Source organism: Alligator mississippiensis, chromosome 7, assembly GCF_030867095.1.
Source record: "Alligator mississippiensis isolate rAllMis1 chromosome 7, rAllMis1, whole genome shotgun sequence".
NCBI classification, from domain to species: Eukaryota; Metazoa; Chordata; order Crocodylia; family Alligatoridae; genus Alligator; species Alligator mississippiensis.
Genome location: NC_081830.1, coordinates 7,249,221 through 7,261,567, shown reverse-complemented (window position 1 = coordinate 7,261,567; position 12,347 = coordinate 7,249,221). Strand labels below are relative to the sequence as shown.

Sequence of the window (12,347 nt, the reverse complement as noted above, 5' to 3'; positions counted from 1 at the left end):
GCCGGTGGCAGCAGAAGGGGCATTGCAGGTCCTTTATTGCCATGGCCCAGTCCTGCCCTCCCCTGCCCCCCCAAGCTCAGAGTTGGGGGTGGATGGGGGCAGCTCTGGTGTCCCACGTAGGGCATCCTCATCCTCTTTGCTGTCACTGGGGAGCGTGTTCAGTCCCACAGATCCTGCCACGGTCTCCATGGGTGCTTGGTGGGGGTGTTACTGTCAGTCTGGCCTTTTTGGGGCTTCAAAGGATTGTGGGTGAATGTCTGGCGCAGGGGTCCTGGTGGGGGGAGGGGGTGAGAGGCATGAGAGAAAAGATAAAATGTGTCCCATTGGCAGCCCTCAGGGAGTTACCCCTCCCTCATGGGAGGGCCAAGACCCTGAAGCACAAATGTGAAGGGGACCTTGTGCCCACATGCTGTCATCTGTGGCCATTGCTCATAGGGAGTTGGGCACAGTGCCCTTAGTCAAAATGGCCACACCATTCTGGGCAACCTGGTAATGCCACTAGTCAAAACAGCTTCCCCCACTCCAACCAGGCATGGTGCCCTCATGCAAACTGGCTGTTACTACTCCCAAGAAAACAGACAGGGCCCCACCCAGAGCGGTGGCTGTCCTCATGACTGTCCTTGCTCAACATTGTGCTTCTCCATAGAAACAAAGGATGCCGGCTGCCGCCCTACTAAGGGCTCAGCCTAAGGGTGGCTAGAAGTCAGGACTGTGAAAGAGAACGGTGATGGCCAGAAAGGCCCAGATCCCTTGTGCAAAGGCACCACCCACCTTTCGCTGCCAGCACCAGGTGGCTCCTCTTCTGCCATCTGCTTCAAGCACATCTCCTCCATGTGCCACCGTATCCATATGTTCTTCCACTCTGGGGAGGAGGAGGAGGAGGGCAGGGATAGAGGGGGGTGAACCCCGTGAACATCGCAGTCCCCCTATGCCCACTCCCCAGCCCGGGGTGATGCTTACCATCTGTAAGATTCTGGTAGAAGCCTTCATTATTGGGAAACAGTTCACGCTTGTGCTTCACTCGCTCGGGGATACGGAGCCAGGTACGCACAGCTGGGATGCGCAGCAGCCCCACCTGCACCAGCGCGAGCACGTTGGATGTCAGCCAGTAGGTGATCATCGCCTGGATAAGGCAGAGGTGCAGACAGAATCAGCAGCTGGTCTGTGCAAGAAGCCCCACATCCCCTTGCAAGAACCGTCTCCGTGCAACAGCTCTCCCCATGCTAGAAGCCCCCCTTCCTGTACGAGGCCCATCCCTGTGCAAGGTCCTTCTCTATGTGAGAGGACTCCACCTCCCTGTATGAGACCCCCTCCTTGTGTGTAAAAGACTCCTGTTCCCACGTGAGAGCTGTCCGTGCTAGAACCCTCCCTGTGCGAGACTTCTCCCGCCCCCATGCAAGGGCCCTGTTCCCATGTGAAAGGCCCTCACCCCCACGTATGAGCTCTCTCCATGTGAGAAGCCCCCGTCTCTGTGCATGGGCTCTGTCCCCATGCAAGAGGCCCTCGTGTGAGAGCTCTTGCTGTGCGAGGCCCCCCCATCCCCATGCAAGGGCTCTCACCGTGGGGAAGGTGATGGTGAGCGGCAGGATTACCAGGGGAATCACCCGGAAAACCGTCTTAATAATCTTCAGGTGCGGGATGTCCACCCCAGACTCTGCGCCGAGCTATGGTGGGTGGAAGGGGTATGTGCCAATGAAACACCAAAGTCATGCCCCTTACATAAGCCCCACTCCTCTAAGCCCATATGGCAGGGGCGGGCAATTATTTCGGGTGGAGGGCTGCTTACTAAATTTTGGCAAGCCATTAAGGGCCACATGACAGGCAGCCAGAGGCAGATAAATATTAATTTTCTAAATTTTTTAGGGGCCCCGCAGGCCAGACAGAATGGCCTGGCGGGTTGCATTTGGCCCACGGGCCACATTTTACCCATCCCTGCCACATGGGATCCCACTCTCCTCCCCTCTCCAACCCCTTGTTTATAGCAAATCCTACCTGAAACACCGCCCTTGGCCAATCACCAGCTTGCTTAGTGCCAGTGACCCCCCCCTCCCCCCCAAGATGAGACCACTGCAGCCCCCTGGTTATTGTAGGCCTTGCCATACTGTTCCTCTCTCCCTGCAGGCACATGGGGAGGGGGGCACAAGCCCCATGTCCCTAAGGCAGCTGTGACACTCTGCCTCTCACCTGCACCATGAGCAGCGAGGAGCCAGTGACGGCGAGAGGCAAGATGTAGAAGGGGTCCGGTGCAGTCAGGTCTGGGAACCAAGCCAGGCCACCGCTTTGCATGCTGGGAACTGGGAGGATGGTCATTTCCCGCAGGGCGATGAAGAAGGAGATGAAGACAGGAACCTGGGGAGATACGGGGAGGTGGGGGTAAGAGCTGAGTAGTGGTGGAGGGGCTGTGAGTTGGGAGTTAGGGGCATCAGCAGGGACAGGGGGGTTGGGCCCCAGGGGCCTGTGGTTTTGGGATGTGGGTGGGAGGGTGGAGCCTGTGGGGAAGGCGGGGCTCACCTGGACAAATGGCCCCAGGAAGATAGCCAGGGGGTTGATATAATTGGCCTGCTGGTACCTCATGAGGTCTGAGTTGACCTTGGCAACTGGAGGGGCAGAGAAAAGGAGCGTTGGAGGCAGGCCGCCATCCCACTCACCAAGCCCCGCCCCCTCCTCCCTCAGGCCCCACCCATGGAGCCTTCTAACACTGCCTTACTCAGCTCCTTTATCCCGCTGGGCCTCTCCCATCTCCTATATGGCCTTTCCTCTACTTCATTTTTGCCCCTTCCAACCCCCCTGACTCTGCCCTCCCTGCTGTGACTCCACCTCTCACACAGAGGCTCCACCCAACCCCGCTCCCTCTCTGCCCCGACAGTGCCCTTCCTTCCTGCACCCCGCTGACTCTGCCTCCAACCCCTGCTGCACTTGTGGCTCTGCTCCCAGTACCCGCCATCTGCCCTCCCTAGAGCAACTCTGCCCCCAACCCTCGCCACTTCACTCATTGGCCCCAGCCCTGACTCCACCCCCTTCCACAGGACTCCGCCCCCAGCCCTGGCCCCACCCCCAGCCCCACTTACACTGCGAATGGTTGCCGGAGCGCCTGGCCTCACTTAAGAGGGTTGTGAACCGTGTGATTTCAGGCAACTGGTTGCTGAACTTTGTCTCTTCCCGCTGCCCCTTCAGGATGAGCGGAAAGACCAGGAAGCGCGCCAATGCCGTGGCTGTGGGGGGAGTCTGTTACCCACCCTGCACTGGGGCAGCCCCTGACCCACAATGCTGTGGGGGCAGGGCAGGGAAATGGGTGAGGGGAGGGTGACAGCCCTTTACCCGCAGTGCACTGGGAGGGAGACAGCCCGTTACTCACAGTGCACCAGAGGGAAGAGAACGGGTACGACCGCTCACCCCCAAAACACCAGAGCAGGGGAAGGAAGACAGCTCCTTACCCATAATACCTTGCTGAAGGAAAAACAACTCCTAGCAGCCTTACCCAGGGTGGTGTTTCCCAGAATGCACTGGGAGAAAAAAGATCATCCTCAACAATGGGCCAGAGTGGCAGGGAAAGCCATGGGTCACCCCCTGTGCGCTGTGCTGGGGGAAAACCCCTGCTCTGCCTGAGCCTGCCAGCGAGTTACTCACAATGCATCATGGGGGATGGGGGTGTGTGTGTGTGTGTGTGAAAGCAAACCATATCCCAGAATGCACTGAGAGGGACCCTCTGTTACCCGTGATGCACTGCACTAGGCAGGGGTGGGAGGAAACACCTGCTCCTTGATCTGAAGAGGGAGTAAACCAATGCTGTTACCCACAGTGCACTGGGCTGGCAGTGGTAGGGAAAAGGGGATTACCCACAATGCCCTGCACTTGGCAAGGATGGGGAATTACCCACAAGGCCATGGGGCTGAGGACTGAGGTCCCTTGTGGGGAGCCCACAGGCTGCTGCAGAGGGCCTGGCCCAGCCCCCCCCGCCCCCGGTATCCCAGCATGCCCCTCACCAGCCATGATGGCACCCCACCAGGGCAAGCCCAGGTGCACGTGCAGTGACTCCAGCACGGTCTGGATCAGCCCCACGGGCGTGTAGTTGCCCAGGCCCAGCTCGGACAGGCTCAGCTCCAGCTCCGGCCCTGGCCCTGGCCCTGGCCCTGGCACAGCCAGCTCTGCCCTGGGGTCAGGGAGCAGCGGGGAGGCAGCGGGCAGCACCTGGGAAGAACAGGGAGAGCCCTCAGTCCTGCCCCCACCCCAGTGCCCCGCCCTCCTGACCCGCAGCCCCTGCCCCCGGCGCCCCTCCCTCCCCGCTCACCGGTGCGCTGGCTGCGGCTGTGCTCTGGGCCCGGCAGCCCCGGGGTAGGGGGGTGCCCCGCTGGGTCCGTCCATGGAGTCGTGCTGGGGGGATGGTGCCACTGTGAGTCTGGGGGGCAGGAGAGGTCAGGGGCAGGTCACGGGCACTGAACTTTGACCCCTGGCATCTCTGGGGGGTGCAGGTGTGAACCTTGACCCTGGTGTGTTACTGGGGTCGCAGTCCCTGGCTCCAATGCCCCCAACCTTAAATAACAAGTGACGTCAGCTGAGACTTTAATGATGTCATCAAGACATCATGACCTTTGACCTGCGCTGGGTCACTCTCCTCGGGAGGCGATCATGCTGCGTCCCCTGGCGACCTCTGGCTCTGCCGGGTGTCATGGACACCCCAAACCACGTGACCGGTGTGTTCCCCCGACTGCCCACAGGTCGTGACCCCACGTGACGTCACCCGCACCTGCCGCTGGACGGCACAGAGCAGCGGGCCGAGCCCCGCGGGCCCCAGCTGCCGCCAGTCCCGTCCCGCTGCCGCCGCCACCGCCGCCGTCATCGCTGCCGGGGGCCCGCCAGGCCTTGGGAACCCGGCGCACAGGCGGGCATGCGCGGTGTCCAGGGCGACGCTCGATCGAACCCGCCGCCGCCATATTGGGTACTGGCCACATGACCTTAATCTGTAGTGACCTACGCCATATTGAGTGAGGGCACCACAGCTTCGAAAGGGAGGGCAGCCGCCAGACAAGATGAGGTCAAGGTTTGTCATATCGCCGTGCCCGGCTAGGTTTGGGGACATCACCGCTTGCACGTCAAGGGGGAACCATGTTGAGTGAGGACAAGAAACCCGCTTCCTCCACGGTGCAGCTGCCATTGGGAACGAAGGCAGCATATACGCAGCTGTCAGCCAGCAACTGGGAAGCGGGCGAAATGTAGCCGCGGCGGCCATGTTTGAGTCGAGCAGCGGTGCCCTCAGATGTGTGCCACCGCTAGGGCACGGCCAGCTTGGCCAGGGCCAGAAGGAAGTTGACCAGGACATCCCAGGCTTCAACCCAGTAGCCCCTGCCCCGCTACCCAGCTGGGGGAGCACCGGGGCGTCCTGACTCAGCCCCCAGGATTAGCCCATGAGACCCCACTACTCTCCCAGAGCCAGGACAGAAGAGCAGGCTCCCAGCGCCCCCCAGAAGAGAGAACCCAGGTGTCTGTGCTGGGCTGTGGGTCCCTGGGACTGGGCTCATGTGTCACTACCCCCTAGGCATGCTGACCTTTGTGAACTGCACCTACATGCGGTGGAGAACCCGCATCCGGCACATCCTCACCTACGCCATGTCCTGGTGCTGCCAGCACTGAGTGGTACCTGGCTGGCGTGTCTTGGCCAGGGTGAAAGCTCTCCCACCTGACCTGCAGCCTTTGCAGACCCTGCCCCCCCACCTGTCCCTCCTGAACTGCAGCCCCCTGCTGTGCTGTTCCCACCCCGCACAGGACACACTGGGCACTTCCCAGATGCCTTTGCTGGGTCCCTACTGGCCCTGGGTGACCTGGCGCTGTACTTGGTGCTGTTGTCCTACTTGGGACATGAGTTTTGCTTTCAAGAATTTGGGGTGCAGTTCCCCCAAGACCCCTGCACCGCTCTTCTTGTAACTCTGCAGGCATCATGCTCTCAACAGAGGCTACCACCCCTGCAAGTTTCATTCTAATCAGACAAAAAAACAAAGTTATAGGTATTTCATTGAATCCCCATTATACCCTATGGCCAGATCTCCGAAGCGGCTCCAAAGCTTCGGAGCTGCTTCGGCCGAATCGAAGCGGGAAACTGATCCGGAGCTCCAGATCGGATCCCTGGCATCAGAAGCGGCCAAATCCGAATCGAATAGTTGCCTATTCGCACAGGCCTATCATCCATGTCTTGAGTTTTGATTGTCAGCAGCTTGAGGTGGTTTTCCCCAAACCCATGCACCTATCTCCTTGAAACTTAGCAGGCTTCATGACCTCAGAAGGGGCTACCATTCCTGCAAGTTTCATCCAAATCAGGCCAGAAATGACAAAGTTATAGGCCATTTTGTGCTTCCTCGTTATAGCCTATGGGTAAAATGTCAAAACGTCAAAACAACAAAATTTTGACAAAATGAAATGAAACACCAGTTTCAAATTGAAACAAAATTCAAAACAAAATGCTGTTCCGTCGAAATGCAAGTTGAAATGGAACGGTGCTGTTTCAGACTTCCCTACTGGGGACCCCCAAGCCCCCCAGTACCGCAAAGGTCCCCCCCAAACCACCTCAGCTGGGGTAATTCAGCTTTTTCCGCTGTCCAGGGCAGGGGGGCAGAGCATGTCTGAGTTTTGGGGGCACCTGAGAAGGCAGCTCCCATCTCCCCCACTTGCCACCCGCAGTGCCCCCTCTTCTGACACATACCCAGGCTAGAGCTGCTGCAGAGCGGCTGCAAGTGAGGGAGGGAACCCAGGTGTCTGGGATGCCTGTACCCCTTGCGCTCTTTTGAACCCACCAGAGCTGGCTGAGAACCGAGCTGTCTGGGCTCCCACCCCCTGCCATCCAGCTCCTTACGCTGCTCCCTGCAAACCCAGGCATCTGGGCTTCTGCAACCGCTCTTGGCCCCCACAGCCCAAATCACTCCTCCGTGGTCAAGCAGAGCTTGGTGGCACCAGCAGCGGCATTGTGGGTCCTTTATTGCAATACACCAAGTCCTGTCCCCCCTCCCCCCTGAGTCCAGTGCTGGGGGCGGCTCTGGTGTCCCACGTGGAGCATCCTCATTCTCTTTGCTGGCACTGGGGAGTGTGTTCAGCCCAACGAGTCCTTCCAGGGTCTATTTGGGCACTTGGTGGGGGTGTTACTGCCAGTCTGGCCTTCTTGGGGCTTCAAAGGATTATGGCTAAACGTCTGGCGCAGGGGTCCTGGTGCAGAGAAGGGGTGAAAGGCAAGAGACAGGAGAAAATGTGTCCCCTTGGCAGCCCTCAGGGAGTAAAGATCCTCAAGGACAAATGTGCGGAGGGGGTCCTGTGCCCACATGCTGTCAGCAGTGGCCATTGCCTGGGAAGAGCTGAATAGTGCCCTTAGTCAAAATAGCCACCCCTCCTCTACCTTGTAACCTGGTAATGCCCTTAGTAAACATGGCTTCCACCATCCCAACCAGGCACAGTGCCCTCACCCAAAATAGTGGCTACCCCTGAGGATATGGGCAAGGTACCCACTCCCAAAATGGCCACTGCCCCTGAGGAAATAGGCAGGACCCCACCCAGAAGTGGCAGCAGCCCTCATGCCCATCCTTGCTCAACATTACACCTCCATAGAAACAAAGGGCAAGGCTGCCAGGAAGGAAGCTAGTGGCAGCTGCTTCACCAGCTCAAGGTAGCTGGCAGCCAAGACTGGGAAGGAGAAGGTGGTAGCCAAAAGGCCCCGCCCCCTTGTGCAAGGGCCCCACCCACCATTGGCTGCCAGGGCCAGGTGGTTTTTTATGCGTTGCTCCCGCTCCTCCATCTTCTGTGCCAGGGCTGCGTTCTTCCACCCTGGGGAGGGGAAGGTTGGGAAAAGAGGGGGGTGAAACCCGTGCATACTGTGGACACCCCACCTCCACCCCCAGCCCTGGGGCAATGCTCACCGGTCTTGAGGTTCTCGAAGAAGCCCTCGCGCTTGGGCAGCAGTTCGGGTTTGTGCTCCACTCTCGGAGGGATGCGGAACCAGGCGCGCACGGCTGGGAGGCGCAGCAGCCCCACCTGCACCAGCGACAATGTGTTTGATGTCAGCCAGTAGGTGAACACGGCCTACATGGGGCAGAGGACCAGAGAAAGAAACAGTCAGTAACTGGCCTGTGCAAGAAGCCCCTATCCCTGTGGGCCATCCTCATACAATAGCTCTCCCCATGCTAGAGGCCCCCCATCCCCATGCGTGAGGCCCATCCCTGTACAACGTCCATCTCTATGTGAGAGGACCCCCACTCCCCATGTGAGACCCCTTTATTTGCAAAAGATTCCCATTCCCGTGTAAGAGCCCCCTGTGTGAGGCCCCTCCTGGTGAGAGGCTTCCCACCCCCATGCAAAGGCCCCATTCCCATGTGAAAGGCCCCCAGCCCCAGGTAAGAGCTCTCCCCATGTAAGTGCTGGGGTGCACCAATAAAGATTTTCTTCGACGGCCAATTATTGGCCCATGCTGATCCAATCGCCCATGTGTAACCGGACAGCATGGAGAGCAGCGTCTAGCTAGTAAATCTGTGGGGAGAAGGGGGGGTATGGGGGCAGACTGAGATCCTCATGGAAAGGGAGTTAGTGAGGCAGGGGCACAGGCAGGTGCTACCCAGCTTGGGCAGTGAATGCAACCCTGCGGGCATCTCATCCTGTGGGTATGGGGGGGGCACGTTCTCCACAGATGTGTGTGCAGGGTGAGGGTGGGTTGCCTGCTGCAGGCTCGGGGCAAGGGGCTGTGTTGGCCTCTTCCAGGCAGGGTGGCTGGGCTGGGACTGTGCTAGGGGCGGGTGGCAGCAGCACTGGGTGGTGGGGCTATGGGTACCCCAAAATTCCTCATAGCTGCCTCTGTAGCCACCCCTCCCAGTGCTGTGGTGGCCCCCCCCAACAGACTTACTGGCTGGACACTGCTCCCCAAGCTGCCTGGTTGCACTCCTGGTGCATATATGATGCAGCTGTGCACATGTACATGGCATTTATTGGTAATGCTATCAAAAAAGCCGATTACTGATCACGTTAATTTTCCTTTTATTGGTGCTGATCCGATACGGACCAATATATTAGTGCACCTCTAATAAAGGCCCTTCCCATGTGAGAAGCCCTTGTCTCCATGCGAGGGCTTTGTCCCTGTGCAAGAGGCTCTCATGTCTCACCGTGGACAGCTTGAAGGTGAATGGCAGGATAATTAGAGGAACCGCCCAGAAGACTCTTGTCATCATCTTGACGTTGGGGTTGTTCATGTCACCCTCTGTGCCGAGCTAGGGTGAGTAAAAGGGGCGTGGCCAATGAGGCATCTAGGCCCCACCCCTTATGTAAGCCCTGTTCCTCACTCCCCCAGGCCCATACCAAATCCCTGCTCTCCTTCTCCCCTCACCATCTCATTTATAGCCATCCCTACCAAAAACACCTCCCTTGGCCAATCACCTGCTTGCTTACTGCAGGGGTCATCCCCACCAAGCTGAGACCACCACAGCCCCTTGGTTATTGTAGGCCTTATCACATTGCTCCTCTCTCCCTGCAGCTGTACAGGGGGGGGACACAAGCCCCATGTTCCCAGGGCAGCTGCCCACGCTCTTCCCCTAACCTGCATCACGGCCATTGCGGAGCCGGTGGCAACAAGGGGCAGGATGTAGAAGGGGTCCGCTACGGTCAGGTCCGGAAACCAGGCCAGGCCACCACTTTGCATGCTGGGAACTGGGAGATCAGTCATTTTCCGCAGGGCAATGAAGAAGGAGATGAAGACAGGGGCCTGGGGGAGAAATGAGGGTGGGTGTGAGAGCTGGGCAGTGGTAGAGGGGCTGTGGGTTGAGAGTGAGGGGCAGCAGCAGTGCTGGGGGTGAGGGGCACCAGTGGGGAGGGCAGGGCTCACCTGGACTAAGGCTGGCAAGAAGCCATACATAGGATTAACCTTATTGACCTTCCGGTATGTTATCAGGTCCATGTAGGCCTTGCTGACTGGGGTGGCAGAGAAAAGGGCGCATTAGAGAGGGGGCGGAGCTCAGGGGGCGGAGCTCAGGGGCCGTGACTCCGCCCCCACCATGGCCCCGCTCCCATCCCCACTCACATTCAAATTGGTTGCCGGAGCACCTGGCGTCATTCATGATGTTCGTGAGCCGTGTGATCTGGGGCATGTGGTTGTTGATCTTCACAACCTCCCGCTGCCCCTTCATGATTAATGGAAAGGCCAGGCAGCGAAACATGACTGTGCCTGTGGGGGGAGCCTGTTACCCACAATGCACAAGGGAGAGACGCAGCCCCCTAACTACAGTACATCAGAGGGAAGAAGATGGTACAACTTCTCACTCTGAACACACCAGAGCTGGGGAAGGAAGACAGCCCCTTACCCATGATGCACTGGGGGGAGGCAGCTCCTTACCCATAATACCCTGTGCTGAAGGAAAAACAGCTCCCAACACCCTGAGCCAGAATAATGTTTCCCACAATGCACTGAGGAAAAAAAAAATCATCCCCCAAAATGCACCAGGGTAGCAGGGAAAGCCATGGGTCACCCCCTGTGCCCTGTGCTGGGGAAGAGCCTCTGCCCTGCCCGAGTCTGGGAGCGAGCTACCCACAATGCATCATGGGTGCATGTGTGCGTGTGTGTGGGGGGGAACCCTCTGTTACCCATGATGCACTGCACTGGGCATTTACTCCTTGGTTTGAAGAGAGGAACTATAGCAAGGCTCTTACCCACAGTGCACTGGGCTGGCAGTAGTAGGGAAAAGGGGGTTACCCACAATGCCCTGCACTTGGCGAGGCTAGGGAATTACCCACAAGGCTGTGGGGCTGAGGACTGAGGTCCCTTGGGGGAAGCCCACAGGACCCATTGCCCACAGCGCTGCTGCAGAGGGCTCAGCTCAGCCCCCCAGTATCCCAGCATGCCGCTCACCAGCCACGATGGCACCCCACCAGGGCAGCCCCAGGTGCACGTGCAGTGACTCCAGCATGGTCTGGATCAGACCCACAGGCGTGTAGGAGGCCAGGCCCAGCTCGGACAGGCTCAGCTCCAGCTCCGGCCCCAGCCCGGATACGTCCAGCTCTGTCCCGGGAACGGGGGTCACGGGGGGTACCAGGGAGGCTGCCGACAGCACCTGGGAAGAACAGGAAGAGCCTTCACTCCTGACCTGCAGCCCCCAGCCATAGCGGTGCCCCTCACTCCCGACCCACATCTCCCCTGCCCCAAGGCACTCCTGTGTCCCTTGCTCCCGACCTGCATCCCCCCGTCCCCAGGCATCCCTGTGTCCCTCATTTCCAACCCGCAGCCCTTGCCCTCCCAGTGCCCCTCGCTCCCAAACTGCTCACCGGAGTACTGGCCGCAGCCGTGCTCTGGGCCCGGGAGCCCAGGGCCAGGGGGGTCCCTTGCTGGGTCCGTCCATGGAGCCACGTCGGAAGGATGGTGCCGCTATGAGTCTGGGGGGCAGGAGGGGTCAACAACAGGTTTCAGGCACTGACCTTTCACCCCTGGCACCTCCGGAGGGTGCAGGCATGATGCCTGACCCTAGGGACTGCACTGGGGATGCAGTCCTTGGCTCTGATCCCCCTAGGGTTACCATATGTCCAGGTTTTTCTGGACACGTCCTCTTTTCGGGCCCACTGATCACCATCCAAGCAGGTTTTTTAAATCTGACCAAAAACATCTGGGATTTTGTTTGAATGGGGAAGGGGACCATGCGTCTGGCCCCAGGGTGGGGGGTCTTACTAGCCTCTCCTCCTCTTCTCTCCAGCCCGTGCTGGGGCCGCACATGCTCTGCTGCTGCCTGCATGAATTGAGCCACCGCAGAGATGTCCTTGTTTTTGGATCTGGAATTATAGTAACCCTGGATCCCCCCTAACCTGAAACTACACGTGATGTCACCTGTAGCTTTGATGATGTCACTGGGACATCATAACCTTTGACTCTCCTTAGGGGGCGACCGCGCTGGGTGTCACGGACACCCCAAACCACGTCACCGGTGTCCGTCTCCCCCCCCGCCGACTGCTCAGGGGTCGTGACCCCCCCATGACGTCACCCGCACCTGCCGCTGGAGGGCGCGGAGCACCGGGCCGAGCCCCGCGGGCCCCAGCTGCCGCCAGCCCCGTCCCGCCGCCGCCGCCATCGCTTCCGCGGGTCCCGCCAGGCTTCGGGGACCCGGCGCACGGGCAGGCATGCGCAATCACTACCACAACGCTCGTTCGAAGTTGCAGGCACCATATTGAGTACTGGCACGATGACCTTAATATGTTGGCCAGACGCCATATTGAGTAAGGGCAGCGTGCTTCTGAGTGGGCGGACCATGAAGGCAAGGTTCGTTATAAGCCCGCGCCCAGCGAGGTTTGGAAACGTCCCTTCCGGCGTTTCGCGGGGGAGGCATGTTGAGTGAGGGCAAGTCATTGGG

At 59.4% G+C, this 12,347-nt stretch overlaps 2 protein-coding genes across 3 annotated transcripts; both read right to left on the bottom strand.

The window, feature by feature from the left end:
* Positions 1–18: 18 nt before the first annotated feature.
* On the bottom strand, positions 19–4,837 carry LOC102558149 (mitochondrial inner membrane protein OXA1L). Its single transcript, XM_059730436.1, has 10 exons — positions 4,745–4,837; positions 4,289–4,396; positions 3,984–4,188; positions 3,069–3,212; positions 2,512–2,597; positions 2,185–2,349; positions 1,560–1,664; positions 961–1,123; positions 772–862; positions 19–271 (listed from the first exon to the last, which is right to left on the bottom strand). The coding sequence occupies exons 1-10, from the start codon at positions 4,835–4,837 to the stop codon at positions 214–216; spliced, it is 1,218 nt and encodes a 405-aa protein (XP_059586419.1). The 3' UTR covers positions 19–213.
* A 2,109-nt stretch (positions 4,838–6,946) lies between these two features.
* LOC102557916 (mitochondrial inner membrane protein OXA1L) lies at positions 6,947–12,107 on the bottom strand. 2 transcript variants are annotated; one of them, XM_019495500.2, is made up of 10 exons: positions 11,988–12,107; positions 11,275–11,382; positions 10,862–11,063; positions 10,037–10,180; positions 9,842–9,927; positions 9,557–9,721; positions 9,126–9,230; positions 7,893–8,055; positions 7,720–7,800; positions 6,947–7,188 (listed from the first exon to the last, which is right to left on the bottom strand). In XM_019495500.2, exons 1-10 carry the CDS (start codon positions 12,066–12,068, stop codon positions 7,076–7,078), a joined length of 1,248 nt encoding a protein of 415 aa, XP_019351045.1. In that variant the 5' UTR covers positions 12,069–12,107; the 3' UTR covers positions 6,947–7,075. The 2 variants fall into 2 exon arrangements, with proteins under 2 accessions (XP_019351045.1, XP_059586418.1); XM_059730435.1 differs by lacking the exon at positions 11,988–12,107 and adding an exon at positions 11,676–11,909.
* Between the last annotated feature and the right edge of the window lie 240 nt (positions 12,108–12,347).

Excerpts from the sequence above, each read along its gene's own strand:
- LOC102557916 (XM_019495500.2), bottom strand. The coding sequence starts at position 12,068 with ATGGCGGCGGCGGCGGGACGGGGCTGGCGGCAGCTGGGGCCCGCGGGG. Across the intron at positions 9,722-9,841 it reads TCTTGCCAGCCTTAGTCCAG|GCCCCTGTCTTCATCTCCTT; the intron begins GTGAGCCCTGCC and ends TTTCTCCCCCAG. Across the intron at positions 7,801-7,892 it reads CTTCGAGAACCTCAAGACCG|GGTGGAAGAACGCAGCCCTG; the intron begins GTGAGCATTGCC and ends TCCCCTCCCCAG.
- LOC102558149 (XM_059730436.1), bottom strand. The coding sequence starts at position 4,837 with ATGACGGCGGCGGTGGCGGCGGCAGCGGGACGGGACTGGCGGCAGCTG. Across the intron at positions 1,665-2,184 it reads CCTCGCTGCTCATGGTGCAG|CTCGGCGCAGAGTCTGGGGT; the intron begins GTGAGAGGCAGA and ends CACCCACCATAG. Across the intron at positions 272-771 it reads CCTGGTGCTGGCAGCGAAAG|GACCCCTGCGCCAGACATTC; the intron begins GTGGGTGGTGCC and ends TCCCCCCACCAG.